At 35.3% G+C, this 18,497-nt stretch overlaps 1 protein-coding gene, 1 long non-coding RNA gene and 2 pseudogenes across 3 annotated transcripts; 1 reads left to right on the top strand and 3 right to left on the bottom strand.

Moving 5' to 3' along the window:
- Positions 1 to 629: 629 nt before the first annotated feature.
- LOC132641706 (LEAF RUST 10 DISEASE-RESISTANCE LOCUS RECEPTOR-LIKE PROTEIN KINASE-like 1.1) lies at positions 630 to 4,622 on the bottom strand. Its single transcript, XM_060358781.1, has 4 exons — positions 2,831 to 4,622; positions 2,678 to 2,722; positions 2,200 to 2,451; positions 630 to 2,121 (listed from the first exon to the last, which is right to left on the bottom strand). The coding sequence occupies exons 1-4, from the start codon at positions 3,555 to 3,557 to the stop codon at positions 1,154 to 1,156; spliced, it is 1,992 nt and encodes a 663-aa protein (XP_060214764.1). The 5' UTR covers positions 3,558 to 4,622; the 3' UTR covers positions 630 to 1,153.
- Positions 4,623 to 7,221: 2,599 nt separating this feature from the next.
- LOC132641703 (uncharacterized) lies at positions 7,222 to 9,672 on the top strand. 2 transcript variants are annotated; one of them, XR_009582933.1, is made up of 3 exons: positions 7,222 to 7,440; positions 7,527 to 7,588; positions 9,227 to 9,672. It is a non-coding gene; the product is annotated as an uncharacterized LOC132641703 (long non-coding RNA). The 2 variants fall into 2 exon arrangements; XR_009582932.1 differs by having other exon boundaries at positions 7,222 to 7,588.
- A 2,411-nt stretch (positions 9,673 to 12,083) lies between these two features.
- On the bottom strand, positions 12,084 to 13,355 carry LOC132641702 (LEAF RUST 10 DISEASE-RESISTANCE LOCUS RECEPTOR-LIKE PROTEIN KINASE-like 1.3; annotated as a pseudogene).
- Positions 13,356 to 13,517: 162 nt separating this feature from the next.
- Positions 13,518 to 16,339, bottom strand: LOC132641700 (LEAF RUST 10 DISEASE-RESISTANCE LOCUS RECEPTOR-LIKE PROTEIN KINASE-like 1.1; annotated as a pseudogene).
- Between the last annotated feature and the right edge of the window lie 2,158 nt (positions 16,340 to 18,497).

The following is an 18,497-nucleotide window of genomic DNA, read 5'->3' as shown; positions in this document are numbered from 1 at the left end:
TAGACATTCGCACCAGTGGAAAGACTTTGACTTCTTGACTCTGCAATATCACAGCAACTTCTCAGCAGTTTCAGGACCAAAGTCTCCAAAAATGGTTGACTTAACCTGTAGAAATAGAAGCTATACATCCAAAGTTAAAAACATGAACAAAAAAGAATAGGAAAAGGAAAAGGTTCTAGCACACCCAAAACGCAACTAAAGACGGTCAGAAAATGTAAAAAGAACATAGTCTGCAAATGTAAAAAGAACACTCCATTTAGCAGTTAGCTTCATATCTCCTTATGGTTAAAAAATCCAGCCTTCCCTTTGCTCATTTCCTCACTAGAAACTACCAAGAAAGTTTTTCAATTTTGGCGGAGTATATACGGTGCAAGCTAGAAATATTTGCAATGTCCAAAGTCATCTTCTTCAAAAGCTTGAAAAAGAATAAATCATTAATTGCCATCCCTAGCTTATGGAACACTGGTCCCTGAATCCAAGACCCAATGAGTCTATGACTAAGATTGACACAATAGTGCATATCTTAGATGAGAATTAGGAGATAAGAAAAAACAATAGTGCATATCATTAGGACTAAATACACTAATTGATACTTGTACTTGCATAGATTTCTAATGAAGGCCTCTCAATTTCACAAGTTCTCAAATAGTACCTCATTTTTTATTTTTTTTCTGATAAAGTAACAACTGTTGTATATATCAAAAACTGCACCAGAGTTAATGCAGTCAAAACTTACTTACAAAGAGGACTACAGAAAGATCTCATATTCCTTAGATTCATAAGGATCCTATAACATCTACAAAATACTTAAGATCCTCCATATATCCTTGTTTCCACCAAAAACAAAACAAAACTGGCACTTCATCATCATTTTCCGGGTGGAGCTGCATTGTCTTCAAAGCATCTTTGGTTTCTCTTCCTCCACACTGTCCAGGAAATACAAGCTGAGATACAAGTTTTTTAAGCACTTCTAACCCCATAACACATCAACCTTTACATTTTCCGAACTGCCAGTGTATATAACAGCTCGTGTATAATGAAATTAAAATTGAATCACTTTCACTCATAGATATGTAGCTCGAGCAACTTCTCACAGTAGTACATTCTTAGTTTCTCAGAATCTACATCAATAATAAAGGAAGGAGGTATAGAACTACTTTGTAGTAATTATACTAGAGCAAGTAATCCATTTATCAGTCACAGAATTTGGTGAAGGTAGTGATTTAACTTGCTTCAACAATAAAATATCTTCTGATTCTGGGAAAGGAGGACCTGCTACTATTTTAGCTTCATTGCCATTGAGATTAGACTCAGCTCTCTTCTCATTTTCAAATTCACTAGTCTGAATCTCCTTTAGAGTATCCAAAACTTCAACCATAGTAGGCCTCATGTCCCTATCTGTCTGCAAGCACAGAAAAGCTAGCTCTGCCACTGAAGTAGTCATTTCCCAAATCTTGGTATCTGAATCGAACCCCAAAGATGGATCGATCAACTCGTGAAATGCACATTTTACGATCTTGTTTATTGCAAAGTTAGCCAAATTGATCTCTTGGCTATGCCTATTCATATCGACAGCTGGCATTGATGAAATGAGTTCAACAAGGACCACCCCGAAGCTATAGACATCACTTTTACTTGTCAGCTGGTAACATTCGTGATACTTTGGATCAATATAGCCAGGGGTTCCCCGGGGTGCGGTTGAAATATGTGAGACATCATTTGGGAAGAGCCTTGAAATCCCAAAATCTGCAACTTTAACACTAAAGCCATGATCAAGGAGTATGTTACTAGTCTTCACATCGCAATGTATTACGTCAGATGCATGAAGGTAAGCCAATGCACCAGCAGTTTCTATGGCAATGTTCATGCGGATTGGCCACGCGAGTGATCGGTCCTTCGCTTGGTCACCATGGAGGTGATCAGCAAGAGTTCCATTAGGAATGTATTCATAGACAAGTAGTAGTTCACGGCTTCTCCATGAAGTGCAGCCATAGAGGGTGACAAGATTGTTGTGCCTTAGCATAGTAATGATCTCAATTTCATTTACAAACTGCTGCATTCGTTTGCAGTTGTGCTCGTAGAGGCGCTTTACAGCGACCTCTCGTCCATCCTTAAGTTTTCCTGTTCATCGATGGACAAGAATTAGCCACAAGTAGAAAAAGTTGATGCATAGCTCAGTTGGATTAAGAAGTTTCTCACCATAGTAAACAGTTCCGAAACCTCCATCTCCAAGGACTCTAGAGGAATTGAAATCATTTGTGGCTTCTTCAAGTTCTGAATAAGAGAAGACTGGGACACCAAAGTATATACTTCCTCCCTCAACATCATGTTTAAAAATGTCTGAGAATTTCTTTGTTGAGAGGAAGCGGGATGGACTAAATTTCCTTTTCTTGTAACACCAAATAAAGCAGACAACTAAACAAATCATCACCAATCCTAGTCCACCAAAAACTGGAAGAGAAACCAGTAATCAGAGGTTTTCAGACAAAAGAAAAACATCGCAAGGAGAAAGAAAGTGTCCTCTCAACTCCACTATCTATACATTTGTGTAAGCTACAGTACTCTTATCATCCTTTATCATTTAGTGATTTTACCACAATGAAGAAGAAATTCAGATGATATGCATGGAAATTCAGTAATTAGGAAAGAACACTGCAGTTAATGGATATTTAACTACCTGCTCCCAGAGTCGGTCCGAACTTTCTTCTAGTCATTTTTGCATCTGAAAAAAACATTATGAAATATTATAGATATGTGATATGAAAACAAGAAAGGACCCTATGAAATATGCACTAGACCTTGAGCATGTGGATTATTTGGAAATGTCTACCTTTGTAACAACGAAATTTGTTGGTTTTATCAGTCTGGCATTGACCTCCACCATAGTGACATTGGTTGCAGTCATCAGACAGTTTCCATTCTACTAGAAAAGAAGCACTTAACATATTGAACAAACCACCATCATCTGATTTCGAGCCAATTGGCAAACTGATAAGTGAACAGCTGGCAGGAAGATTGCCTGCTTGATTGTCTTTATCATCATCTCCGGGAAGCTTGTAGTATATCCTAAAGTCTTTACAGCCATTGTACATTTTATAACCAGCAACATGGTCATTCTTCTTTTGGGTAATGTTTTGGGCGCTAATACTAGTGCTGTTGCATTTGAGGAAGTGTAGAAACGTGGGGAGGAGTTTGAATGAAATAGAAGGAGAGTCTGGAAGGGAGATATTTTTGTCAAAAACCTGGCACTTGTGTTGTGTCAACGTGGTATAAAGCTTGGGGTCCCAGAGCTTAACTGTATAACTATACTCTGTGCGTAAAGCATAGTACCAATCTCCTCCGGGAAGCAGTTGGATTCTTGGATGTGGTTTAGCATCACAACGAGACATGGGCATTATTCCACATTCAGGTTTTGTGGAAAGAGCGAAAGGAAAGCTCAAGTCAGTAAGATTCCCACATGAAAAGGGCTTTGGACAAGTGGAATCAGTTTTTCCCTTTGCCTGAACTAAGATTAGAAGAAGAGGTAGAAGGAAGCAAATTAAAGAAGCAAAATCCATATTGAATCCCACTTGCAAGAAGAGGAAAACTAGCTGAAGGTTTTTGAATTATACAGTTACTGTAACTAGATCTATTAATAATCTTTAGCTTGTTGGTAAAACTAGTCAAAAAGAAAGACTATGCGGAACCAAACGTATGAGAGGGGTCGGAATTATTGGGAAAAAGAAAGGTAAGGCAAAGAAAAAAATTGAAGTTTTCACATTGACACCATACAAAGACTTTGACTTCTTGACTCTGCATACTAACAGCAACTACTCATCAGTTTCAGGACAAAAATCTCCAAAAATGGACTACTTAGGGGCAGCCCTATACGCAGATTCTGAGAAGGACCCGATCACAAGGATCTATTGTATGCAGTCTTATCCGCATTTCTGTAAGAGATTGTTTTCACGGGTCGAGCCCGTAACCTCCAAGCGACATGACAACAATTTTACCAATTATGTCAAGGTTACCCTTTCCAAAAATGGATGACTTCGAACTTTAGAAATAAAACCTATACTCATTTTTTACTGGAAAAGGGTCAAATTTACCCCTTTACTATGCAAAAAGGATCAAATTTACCCTCCGTTAAAGTATCAGTTCAAAAATATTCTGCAGTTACCTAAATGGTTCAAATATGTCCTTCCTCTGTTAGGGTTGTCCAAGGTGGACACCCAATCTCACGTGGCATTGATATTTTGATGAGATGACGCCACACTCATTACCACTTATTCTTCCACAGCTAACATTTAATTCTTCCGCCATTTACATTTCATTCATCTTATCTAATTCGGTAGAGTATGCGTAGAGGAGAAAGAAATTACAAAGCTTACTAGTAATTTCCATGGATTCCTTCATCATGACAATACTAAACAGTCAATAGAAATCACGATTTTGTTGAGGGAAAACATGGCCCCTAAGATCAATGTTTTGTTTCAATTCAAGTATTAAAAGCTGAGACCAAAGTAATTGTAGAAATGATCTTCAATACAACATACACACAACCACCCTGTCAATTCCCCTGTAAACCATTCTTTACAAAACACTATTATTAACAGGAAAAATTGGATACAATCTACACAGCTCAGAACGTCGGTAACATTCACCCGACCGTCCACTCAAGAAGCAACGCTGCACCAAGAAGACTCAAAGTAAATAGTGGCGGTACTGGTGGCGGAAAGGAATAAAATGTTAGTGGTGGAAGAACAATTAAAGGGGAGAGGTAAATTGAGTCTCAAAATATGAGTGTCCACTTTGGACAACCCTAACAAGGAAGGGTATATTTAAATTTGGAGGCGAATTCATCATTTAAATTTTAGAATTTCAGTCTTAAAAATTTTAATATTAAATATATTATATTTTTAAAGTTATAAATTCATATCTATTATTTATTATAATTTTTTACTTATAAACTTAGAGTTTAATTGATCCTCACATACTAGACTAGATACTCACTGTTTGAACCATTTAGGTAAATGCGGGATATTTTTAAACCGATACTTTAAAATGGTACGTAGATACATCCAAAAGCTGAAAATGAAAAAGGAACAAGGGCGGCTGAAGTGCTCCAGCAAGTGCTTCCGGCCCCATATTTTTTGGGGGCCCCAATTTTTTAAAAGAATAAGTGTATATGCAATAATTTTTTGTTAAAAATTATTTGGATGTTTTAAGGAGAAAATGTATGAAGATGTGAAACCGTTGAGCATAACTTGAAATAGGGTATCTGTCCTTTTGGTAAATGTGTCTTTTTGTGAATCATGCTACGTGTAAACATTTTTATCTCATTAACATTTTGATAACTACCTCATCAATGGACATATATTATTTTTACCTTTCAGTTTTCTGTTCATAAAATGCATACTACACTTTCAAATTCTCTTTCTACAGGTTTGAGAATTAGATTCGATTATTTAATTTATTTATTTTTCCTCCAAAAAATTTAACCTCGAATGTTCTTTAAAACATAATATATTCATTATGATATATTGATGATTTAAACTTATTTTAAGTGTGAAAATAGCATAAGTAAAAGATAATACTTTAATTGGTATATTTAATCAGACAAAAAAGCTTATTTTTTCCAAATAAAAATTTATATAACAATTGCCTCAGCACAAAAAGAGTATTTCAGAATTAAAATTAATGAAATCTTATATAAAATCAACAATGTTTCAAAAAGAATTAAAAAGATTGACTACATTTTTGGATAACCAAAATGGAATGACTATATTATCAATTGAAAAAGAATTTTTTAGAAGAAATCAATTAATTATAATTTTACATCTTAAGAAGCTAGAAAAATATATCTTAAATAAAACTAGATATGAGTTTTTTATTTTACGTAAGAGTTAAGGCCTCTTATTGAAGTTTGGATTTAGGCCACCAACTTCATTGAGCCACCCCGGAAAAGGAAATGGTTCTAGAGCCTGTTTGGATGGGCTTAAAATAAGCAGCTTATAAGCTGAAAACAGCTTATAAGCCACAAAAAAATAAGTTGGGGTAGGCTAACTTTTTTTTTTTTTTGACTTATAAGATATTTTCAGCTTATAAGCTGCTTTAGATAAGCTAAGTCAAATGGGCTCAATTATTTTTTTAGACTTATTTTATGCACAAAATAGCTTTAAGCTGGTCAGTCAAACACTAAAAAAACTGAAAACAGCTTATAAGCAACTTATAAGTAAACCCAAACGGGCTCCTAGTCACAACTCACACCCTAAAAGAGACGTAAAGATGGTATGAAAATGTAAATTCAACATTGCATAAAAAATCCAACTTTCCATTTGCTCATTTTCTCACTAGAAACTACCAAGAAAGTGTTCAAAAATTGGCAGAATATACACGGTATCAGCTAGAAATATTTGCTATGTTCAACGCCATCATTTTCAAAATTTGGAAAAAGAATCAGTCACTAACTGTCATCCCTAGCTTATAGAACACTCAGCCCTAGAATTCAATACACTATGAGTCTATGATTAAGATTGAAATAACTATGGTTTTGTTACGTCCCGTATTTTCATGCGTTGGAAAGCGTGCGAGTTAAATAATATTAGTAACGAAAATGAGGTTGTTCTCCCAAGCTTGTAATGGTACAGATGTGTTATAAATATTTGAAGTTAAACAAATCTAAGAAAATAAGTTTTGTCGAGGTTCGAAATTTATTTGATGAAATACGGTCAAAGCTATAATAGCCCGTATTTTTGGACTAGGAAATTGAACCATCCAATATTAGCAAATTTACCCGAGCCAAAGGATTTGGTCATATTCAAGCATGAAAATAAAGAACTCAGTGTATACGAGGATGAAGTCCCGAAATAATTTAAGATGGAAGAGTGTGACGACAATGATTAAAAATAATATTTTATGTGTACCAAAAGGGACTATGGACTGGTGCTATGTCACATAATCATGGCAATGAGTATATGAAGTGTATTAAAAATAATTGGTATTAAAGTGAATTGAGATCAAGAAATTAATTACGCGGGCAACTAGTGAAACGTCGGATTAGTGGGGGACATAATTAGGTGATCACCACAAATAAAGTGACCAGATGTACAAGCCGTGTAAGTGTTATCTACACTTAATCTCTTAGGTGTCAAGTTTATAGTGCAAGCGTGCAAAAAGTTTGCCAGCAAGCACCACTAAGTACTTATTTATTAAGATAGCAAATCAGCATATGAGGCTACATTTCATTGGATACTAATCCTTGGAAGGAACAAGACACCAAAAACGTACAACAACCTCCCTAGATTCATCAAGCAATGTATAGCACAAATTCATACGTATTGCAAAAACATTTCGGCCCTTTAAGCAAAACAATATTCCATTCTTGTTCAAGAATTAGTAGGAGCAAGAGTTGTTCTTGGAGAGCTCAAGTAAATGTTGTTGATGAATATATCAAGTGAGGTATGATGTCCTCTCCTACAGTTGCAAGATTAAATCAGCAACGTGAATTCTTTTGGCAGGCATCAACGTGTTTTATTCTATTTTAGGCGGATTGGAGGTTTCTTCGAACCGAAGAAAGGTGGAAGAAGAGTAATTAACGGAATATAAGGTAATAATTCTCCTTTCCTTGATATATTTAAATTCATCCCTCTCATAGCTAAATTGCGAGATGGGAACTACGAAATTAATTGCGGGAAATCGGATAAGTTATTGTTGTTGTTATGTGGACTGTTTTGGAGTGTATTTTTTTGAGTGGTGGTGGCTGGAATTTTACTTATTTAGCTTGGGTACGTTGTAGTTGATGTTGTGTTGTTGAGTTGGAGGAATTGAAAATATAACTGTATTCATATGTTGTTGTTGGTATTTCTGTGTCAACGGGAGAGCAATTGGAAATTTTGGTTAGGTGAAAATATAGGGGAAGTGCTGCCGGATTTTCGCTAAATTTTAGATAATAGAAAATCTTAAACAAGAATATGTATAAGCTGAAATATAAGTTCAATAAGAAATAGGCTATGGATTTGTAGACAAGATAATATAGTTACTAACAATAACGTTACTCTTATATACAACAACAACAACAACAACCCAGTGAAATCCCACAACGTGGGGTCTGGGGAGGGTAGAGTGTACGCAGACCTTACTCCTACCAAGGTAGGATGGCTGTTTCCGAGAGACCCTCGACTCAATAAAAACATAAAAAGAGGTCAGATACGGCTAAGAGATTCAAAGCGATATGGAAATGAAGTAACGCAAGCGACACAGATAACATAGAATAATCAAAGCACAGTTACGAATAGTCGCTAACAGGTATGTAAAGCGCAACCCTTTTTTCTTTTGGCATGCCTTAGTTTTCAATAGGCTAGATTATAACCCTTGAGGAAAATTCTAAGATTCGAAATCCGAGCATGTTACGAGCCTTATAAATATTCCTTGGCACTCTTTGTATGATTTGATGAAATATGAACCATTATGTCTTTGAAATAATCGCTTTCGGAACTTTGCATAAAAAAGTTTCACTTTAAAGAATTTCGTAATTTGTGAACGCCATATCTTTCACCGAAAGGCTCGGATTGCTTCAATATTTTTGAGAAGTTTATATGGCATATAATGAGTATATTTTCCATAGGCGGGCCCGATTCGGGTCAATACCCATCCGTGGGTCCCGCGACTTTCCTTTATGTAATTCGGAATTTTTTTGAAAGAATTTGTTATGATTATTATTTCGAAATTCAAGTATGATCATTTTGCTTATGTTTGAATTTATGATAATGATTTTATGCATATGACTACTCACGACTCTACTCGTGCATTCTGTTATTCCTTCGCCGAGTCCCGGGCCGGTTCTGTTATCGTGCGCATTTTGATATACTCCGGAGTTATGCTGTGTTTATGGTTCACCGAGCTACTCGCAAAAGAGGGTCGGGTTCCACCTATATTTGGTGTTATGCTGTGTATGGCGTTATGTTGTGATGTGATATGTGACGGGGATACGGAGATTTGAAACTTTCTGGTGTTATGCTGTGTTATGGCGCCATCGACGGGTGGGCGACCATATTCTTCTATACCCTATGTATTACTTACATATTTTTGAAAGTAAGCAAATTTTGATATGTTGGATTTGCACTTATGTTTGGTACTTCCATTTCGTTTATGTCTCAGATTTGCTTTATGTATATTCTGCTTTGCATACTCAGTACATATTTCGTACTGACCCCCTTTCTTCGGGGGCTGCGTTTCATGCCCGCAGGTACAGACGCACAGGTTGGTGATCTACCCATTTAGGACACCCTCTTCTGCTGTTTGGAGTGCTCTTCTCATTTCAGAGCACACATTTTGGTATATATTCGTTCGCTATGTATATATGTATTTGTTCAGGGGCACGGCGGGGCCCTGTCCCGCCATATGATTCGGTTTGTCTGTTTAGAGGTCTGTAGACGTATTTGTGGGTGTGTGTGCCTACTTCTGTACGGATGTGTTTGCATGACTCTATTCGTTATGGCAGTCTCGTCGGCGTGCATTTTATATATGTTTGTGGCAGCCTTGTCGGCGTGTATTTGTATATGCGTTTTGGGCCGTTGTGCCATTTGACAGCCTTGTCGGCTTTTGACATATTTGATAGCCTTGCCGGCTTTTTGATATATGTGCATATGTTCGGCGATGTATATTCCGCCGCCTCTTCTGATTCTGATATAATGCTTTGTACGCGCAATCGCGCAAGATAATATTCGTTCTCAACTCTGTTTAAAAATGATGATTTAGTTTGTATGTCCGTTTGGGTGCCCAAGTAGGGCACCAGTCGCGGCCCACGGGGCTGGGTCGTGACAGGTTTAAGACCCAAATTGATAACTCAACTTGTAAAAATTAAGTGCCCGTTTGGCCATGGATAGTTTCACTGATATTTCTGAAAACTGTTTAGATATAGAATTGGTATAATTTTCCAGAAATTTCAAAAAAATTCGAAATTCAAAAAACTCTATAAAGCTGTTTTACAATTTTCACTCCAAATAACTCACAAAAATTCAAAAACAACTTCAATTTGTATCCATGTCCAAACACAACTCCAATTTCCAAAAACTATTTTCAACTTGAAAACAAATACTCCCTCCGTCCCATTTTATATAAGAGTGTTTGACTTGACACATAGTTAAAGAAATAAAGGAATATTTTTTAAACTTATGATAAAAAACAAATCATAGAATTTGGGTTTCTGGTTCATTAAGGGTAAAAGAGTAGATTTAAAGTTGAATTGTTACTAATTGTAGAAAAGTGTCATTGAGTACTATTTTTTTTTCAAATTTCACAATTCTTATGTCCAAACGGCCACTCTAAGTGTTTTAAACACTTCTAATCCAGTGTTTTCTTCAATTTGGTGTTGATATGAATAACAAATCGGTTTTTTTTTTTTTTCAACTTATCCCATTTGATTTCTGTTTTAGCCAATATTTTACCCCGAAATGGTGTTTTGTCTAAAAACAGAGGAGTTGCCGGTGATGGTATTTTTGTCTCTTACTTCTATTTTTTATTTGTTCTGATATTAGTCCCCTTTATATTCACCCTCCTGTATATCTTATATATTTGTTCACGGCACATAAGTTTAGTCAATGATCAGAATTGCTAAAACATAAGTTGAGGTGTTTATTTAAAAAACTTGTAAAGTTAAAAATTACGAGTATCAAATTAATTTCAGAATCTAAGCTTGTATTGTGAATTCTAATTTCATCAAATAAACACATCAATGATTCGATTAATTAAGGTTAAAAACAAAAAGATCGGTGCTAAATTAAGATAGTGTACATATATTTCAGAAGGGAAAATGTCTGGATTTAAATTATGAGACATATAGTGCTAGAGAAGGTTAGAAAGAACTATAACTAACTAGGTACTATAATTATTTTATTTAAGCCAAGTTAAAATAAGTAAAAAAAAATAATATTTTTCTCCACTTGTATTCAAAGAAAATGATTGATCTTCCAAAATTTTCCAACACTCTCATCTTGACTTGGAACTTATTAGCTGTCTTGAAGAAACAAACATGAAAAAGGGGACCTTCTAGAGTAGATATTGGACAAATTTCCCACTCATCTTATAATTGACTTGGTCTTAAGAAAGGACAGGATATAGTAATTCTCACTGTCTTACTCATGTGAACAATTTTTTTTTTTCCCGTAGTCTAGTTATATCTTTCACTTGTGCTTTCTACTTCCACTTTTCGTGACATGGCACCACATGTTTATGGTAGCCGGGTTTTGTGTCCTCCCAATCCACCGAATAGGCCTTCGCTGCCACTCGGTATAAATAGGCACTGTGATGTAGGGCCGGAAGGCCCAATGCCACTTTTTAACTGTTTCTTTTGAAGTAATAGAATGGTAATCTTTCGTGACCAAAAAAAAAAAAATCTTATCTTTCACTTGTGCTTCCACTTGGTTCATGCTAGTCCTATAGCGAGAGTCCAAATAAATGTTATGGCATATTTAAAATCATGAGTTTTAAAAGCAATCTTTTTTTTCTTATGTATTACGTGACAAGTCAAACTACGTCACATAAATTTAAACGGAGATATTTCTATGGATTCTTCTAGAAGCATAATATACATCAAAATATTCCATCACTTTCAAGTTCCTAGTGACTTGAATGTTATATGCGAGCTTGTCTCATCAGTTCTTCTATCCATAAAACTAATGATGCTTCAATGAGAATGAAAATGAACTGGTAAATACACAAATGAATTATGGTATGTGTCCCATATTGATTGATGGAATGGACTATTTTCTTTTTATATGATTTTAGGTAGTTCCCGTTTCGTGAGTTATTTTTGGGATTGAGTTAGCTCCAAAATTCATTTTATTCAACATGGTATTAGAATGAGGCTCCTCTTTGCTTATGATTTATCCAATATTAGAGCCTTATATTATATTCCACACTCCAAATATTCAATCTTGAGCATACCCGGGGTGTAAAATATCGTCGGGTGTGTGTCGGATCCTTCAAAAGTTATGCATTTTTTAAGGATCCAACATCTGCTACAACATTCTTTAAGGGTCGAAGCAACATAGCTTGGGAACAAAGAAAATCAGAAAAGTAGTTAATTGCAGGAACATTGACAGTTGAAAAGCAAAAAGAAGCATAACATCAAGAACATAATTTATGATATGTACATTCCCTGTATCTTGAGCTCATCCAAAGCTTTAGCCAAGAGTTAGTAGATTTTGAAGTCTGAAAGTACAGTATTCTATACATTCCTAAGATATTCACCTATGGTGGTAGTCTTCAAAAATATCGTGTGGTGTGTGTTGGATCCTCCAAAGGTCATTCATTTTTAAGGATCCAACACCGGTGCAGGGTCCGAGCAACATAGATATTCACTCACTAGTGCTTGTTGTGGTAGAGCCACTAATCCATATCTCACTATTAGCATCTGAAGAACTTAGGTACTTAACTTTCTTCTGATTCAAGGGAAAAAGGAGCGATATTAACACTCTTAGACCTGATTAAGTTAAAACTGAAAGTACCATCTAAGGTCTTCTCAATTTGATGAAAATCTCCACTTTGAATCTTTCTTAGATTATCCAATACTTCATCCATTGTTGGCTGAATATCCTTCTCGAGTTGCAAGCACTGAAAAGCTAGCTTCGCGGCAGAGATAGTCATTCTCTTAACAAGCGTATCTAACTTAAACCTGAGCGATGGATCGATCAGTTCATCAAATGCACATCTTTGTATCTTGTTTATCGCAAAGTTAGCCAAATTGATCTCGTGCTTATGCCTACTTATATCCACTGCTTGCATTGATGATACGAGCAAAATTAGGACAACGCCAAAACTATAAACATCACTTTTGTCAGTGAGCTGATAACATTCGTGATACTCAGGATCAACATATCCAGGCGTCCCTTGAGGAGCTGTTGATATGTGAGAAACGTCGTTAGGGAAAAGCCTCGAGAGCCCAAAATCTGAAACTTTGACACGATAGTTGTTGTCAAGAAGGATGTTATTAGTCTTGACATCGCGATGAATTACATCAGAAGCATGGAGATAAGCCAATCCACAGGCTGTTTCTACTGCAATGAAAACCTTTCTCATATCAATTTGATGAAAAAATACATCTTGAAATGATGATCAAAGTTCATACAGTTTGAATCTCAGGAAGTGAAAAGTGTCACATACAGAGGGAGTAGTAGCTGACTCTCATCCCTAGCTTATAGAACACTCAGCCCCAAAATGCAATACACTAGGAATCTATGATTAAGATTGAAATAACTGTAGTTTAATACCCAAATTGACAACTACACTTGCAAAGATACCTGATTTCACGAGTTATCATATCCTCCCTTAAATCCATTTTACTTATCATGTTTTTTTTTTTCGCACGCCCTAAAAAAAACATTAACTAAAACAGTTAATTGACAAAAATAATCCTTAATCTTAATTTAATTATATCTTGATTTTCTAAAATGATAACCATTTTGGACCATCTATTTTTTGTAAGGACGACAAGTAAAGTGGACCGGAGGGATTAGATACTTGTAAAAAGTAAGAAATTTAGACATTTCTAACCCATTGTTTTCTTATTGATGCTGATATGGATATCAAATTGAATCACTTCCAGTCATAGATACATAGCTCAAGGAAACTTCTCACAGTTGTACATTTGCAGTCTCTCAAAATTTACATAAAATGAACAAAGACATGGTGTATACTTTTAACTACTTTGTACTAGATATATCAGAGCAAGTAATCCATTTATCCGTCACAGAATTTGGAGAAGGTAGTGATTTAACTTGCTTGAACAATAAAATATCTTCTGATTCAGGGAAAGGAGGAGCTACTACTATTTTAGCTTCATTGCCATTGAGATTAGACTCAGCTCTCTTCTCATTGTCAAATTCACTAGTTTGAATCTCCTTTAGAGTATCTAAAACTTCAACCATAGTAGGCCTCGTGTCCCTATCTGTCTGCAAGCATAGAAAAGCCAGCTCTGCCACTGAAGTGGTCATTTCCCAAATCTTGGTATCTGAATCGAAACCCAAAGATGGATCGATCAACTCGTGAAATGCACATTTTACAATCTTGTTTATTGCAAAGTTAGCCAAATTAATCTCTTGGCTATGCCTATTCATATCCACAGCTGGCATTGATGAAATGAGTTCAACAAGGACCACCCCAAAGCTATAGACATCACTTTTACTAGTCAGCTGGTAACATTCGTGATACTTTGGATCGATATAGCCAGGAGTCCCACGGGGTGCAGTTGAAATATGAGAGACATCATTTGGGAAGAGCCTTGAAATCCCAAAATCTGCAACTTTAACACCAAAGTTGTGATCAAGGAGTATGTTATTAGTCTTCACATCGCAGTGTATTACATCAGAAGAATGAAGGTAAGCCAATGCACCAGCAGTTTCTATGGCAATGTTCATGCGGATTGGCTATGCTAGTGACCTGTCCTTCGCTTTGTCACCATGGAGGTGATCAGCAAGAGTTCCATTAGGAATATATTCATAGACAAGTAGTAGTTCACGGCTTCGCCATGAAGTGCAGCCATAGAGGGTGACAAGATTGTTGTGTCTTAGTCTAGTAAGTATCTCAATTTCATTTACAAACTGCTGCATTCGTTTGCAATTGTGCTCGTAGAGGCGCTTTACAGCAACCTCTCTTCCATCCTTAAGTTTCCCTAGTCATTCATGAACAAGAATAAGGCACATGAAGAAATAGTTGAAGCATAGCTCAGTTGGATTACGAAGTCGCTCACCATAGTAAACAGTTCCAAAACCTCCATTTCCAAGGACTCTAGAGGAATTGAAATCATTTGTGGCTTCTTCAAGTTCTGAATAAGAGAAGACTAGGACACCAAAGTATATACTGCCTCCCTCTACATCATGTTTAAAAATATCTGAGAGTTTCTTAGTTGAGAGGAAGCGGGATGGACTAAATTTCCTCTTCTTGTAACACCAGATAAAGCAAACAACTAAACAAATCATCACCAATCCTGATCCACCAAAAACTGGAAAAGAAATCAGTCATCAGAGGTTTTCAGACAAATGAAAAGCATTGCAAGGAGAAAGAAAGTGTCCCTTCAACTCCACTATTTATGCATTTGTGTAAGCTAAAGTACATGTATCATTCTTTATCGTTATGGAAATGTTTTGTGACTTTACCACAATGAAAAAGAAATTCAGATGATATGCATGGAAATTCTGTAATAGGAAAGAATACTGCAGTAAATGGATATTTAACTACCTGCTCCTAAAATCAGTCTGAACTTTCTTCTAGTCTTTTTCGGATCTGTACAACGAAATATTTTGTTGGTTTTATCGGTCTTGCATTGACCTCCACCATAGTGACATTTGTTACAGTCATCAGAGAGTTTCCATTCTACGGCAAAATCAGGACTTAAAAAGTTGAACAAACCAGCATTATATGACCTCCAGTTAACTGGCAATCTGATAAGTGAACAGTTGGCAGGAAGAGTGCCTGCTCGATTGTCTTTATCATAATCTCTAAAAAGCTTGTAGTATATGCTAAAGCCTTTGCAGCCATTGTACGTTTTATACCCAGCAAAATGGTTGATCATCTTCTGGGTACTACTGGTACTGTTGCATTTGAAGAAGTTGCCAATATTGAATTTAATGAGTTCGAAAGAAATAGAAGGAGAGCCTGGAAGGGAGATATTTTTGTTAAAAGCCTGGCACTTGTGTTGGCTCAACGTTGTTTTAAGCTTGGGGTCCCTGAGCGCAACTGTATAACTATACTCTGTGCGTAAAGCATAGTACGAATCTCCTCCAGGAAGCAGTTGGATTCTTGGATATAGTTTAGCGTCACAACCAGAAATGGGCATTATTCCACATTCAGGTTGTGTGGATAGAGAGATAGGAAAGCTCAGACCAGTAAGATTTCCACATGAAAAGGACTTAGGACAAGTAAAATCATTTTTTCCCTTTGTCTGAACTAAGATCAGAAGAAGAGATAGAAGAAAGCAAACAAAATAAGAAGGCAAAGCCATACTTTGAATCCTACTACAAGAAGAGGAAATCTTGCTGAAGATTTGTGAATTGTACCTGTAGCTAGCTCTCAAGACTTATCTTATAAGATCAAGGTCCCATGACTTCTATTATAAGAGAGGGAGCCAAATTTATTGGACATATTTGTCAAAAAGAAAGACTATATATGTGGAACCAAACGTATAAGAGGGGTCGGAATTATTGGGAAAAAGAAAGGTAAGGCAAAGAAAAAAGAAATGAAGTTTTCACATTGACACCAGTACAAAGACTTGACTTCTTGACTCTGCATACTAACACTCTGTTTGGATCATGTTGTTTAATAAAAAAAATTATTGTTTGGTTTGACTGTATGTATTGTAATTGGTAAGTTTACTAAAATGTTCTAAATATTGTAAATACTAAATTTATCAACAATTACTAATAAAAATAATTTAAGACAACTTCTTTCTGCTAATTTGTCACAAATTATGCCTCGTATAAGCTGTTAAATTCATGCAAATTCTACCAAAATTAATGACAAACATGTTATGAATATTAAAAACAATAATAAGTACACTTTTTTTTCATTATAAGTTCCTTATATACCCAATGTAGAAGCAACAGTGCACTTCTCCAATCAAACATTGCAATTCAAGAATTTTTCCATTTTCTCGTAGCATACGAACAAAATAGCTCTTGAGAACAAAATTTGACAATTACTAATTAATTGAAATTAATACAGATTTTTTAACCAAAACGCAGAAGGAGAGAGATGATGAAAGAAAAGGAGAGCAGCCACAGACAGAAGAATGAAGAAGATGTACGTAAGTATATTTGGGTGGTGTTAAATAATATAAGGGTAAGGGTAAAATAGGATTATGAAATATTATCTAAGGACATAATTGGAAAGAGAAATTTGGTAATGATAGGATAACACCAAATCGGTTATTACATAAAATGACGTTTTTCATCGTTACGTAACGATAGAAATTAACAATACAATACAATACATTTTAAATAACAATCAAAACAAATATTGTAATTGTGGTAACGATACAATACGATACAATGGGTAACAACGTTCCAAACAAGGTGTAAAAGACACGTAAAGATAGTATGAAAATGAAAATGTAAATACAACATTGCATAAAAGATCCAATTTTCCAATTGCTCCTTTTCTCGCTAGAAACTACCAAGAAAGTGTTCAAAAGTTGGCAGAATATACACGGTATACACGGTATCAGCTAGAAATATTTGCTATGTTCCAAAACCATCATTTTCTAAATTTTGAAAAAGAATCAATCACTGTCATCCCTAGCTTATAGAACACTATGTCTATGATTAATAACATGTTTAGTCAGACTTCTAAAATCAGCTTATTTTAAAAAGTGTTTTTCGCAAAAGAGCTTTTCAAAAAAGTGCTTTTTGTGAGAAGCAGTTTGTGTTTGACCAATTAATTTTAAAAGCAATTTTGAAAAGCAATTAGTGTTTGGCCAAACTTTTAAAAAGTGTTTCGAAATGTTTTTTTCCCAAAAGTACTTCGGCGGTAAAGCTATTTTTTTAGCTTTTGAAAAATTGCTTCTGCTACTCTCCGAAAGCACTTATTTTCTCCCAAAAGCTTGGCGAAACACCTCACTTTATTAAAATAAGCACTTTTTGAGAAAAATAAGTACTTTTTGGAGAAAAATAAGCTTGGCCAAACAGGCTATAAGATTGAAATAACTATGGTTGAAGACCCAACTTGTAAAAATCAAGTGCCCGTTTGTTACAATTTTCACTCCAAATCACTCACAAAAATTCAAAAATAACTTCAATTTGTATTTATGTCCAAACACAACTCCAATTTCCAAATACCATTTCAACTTGAAAAACAACTATAGAGAAATTGAGACGTCCAACTATCTTAAGACATACAAAAATTCATACATTTCAAAAGATATTCTGAACATTGAAAAAAAACTAATTAATTAAAACAACTTCTTTTCTTTTTCTTTTTTTCTTTTTTTTTTTACAGCAAAGCGTAGAAACCACAACAAATTGATGGGAACAATCTGCATGCATAAGCTAAATGAATAAAATTATTCAATTCATGAAACTTTTTACTGTAAAATCAAAAAGCTCCAAGAAAATATTAATTTGGATAATACTTTGGCTGACACTTGAAATTATCATCAGCTACTATTGTTGGTAGGAAGAAGGGAAGAGCCACCTTTGCTAATTGCTAAGGTCAAAAGAGGATAAAGAAGAATCATTTTTAGGTGAAAGTGTTATATGAAGCCATTGGGATTTAAGCAAAGGGGAGGAGCCTTCTATATATATATATATATATTTGTGGGAAAGCCAAATAGGTGAAAGGTTGTTTTTTTGTAACTGATGTGGTATAATGATTTTTGAAACATGGAGTATTGAACGGGAGAGAAAAAGATGGATATAGATAGATAGATACATAATTAAGAGAGTTAAAAGTAATGACTTTTGAGTTTCTTTATTACAATTTAATGTGTGTAATGAAAAAGAAATAACTTTGATCCAAAACGTACA

Source organism: Lycium barbarum, chromosome 5 (genome assembly GCF_019175385.1).
Source record: "Lycium barbarum isolate Lr01 chromosome 5, ASM1917538v2, whole genome shotgun sequence".
NCBI lineage: Eukaryota > Viridiplantae > Streptophyta > Magnoliopsida > Solanales > Solanaceae > Lycium > Lycium barbarum.
This window is presented reverse-complemented; position numbering and strand designations above follow the sequence as displayed.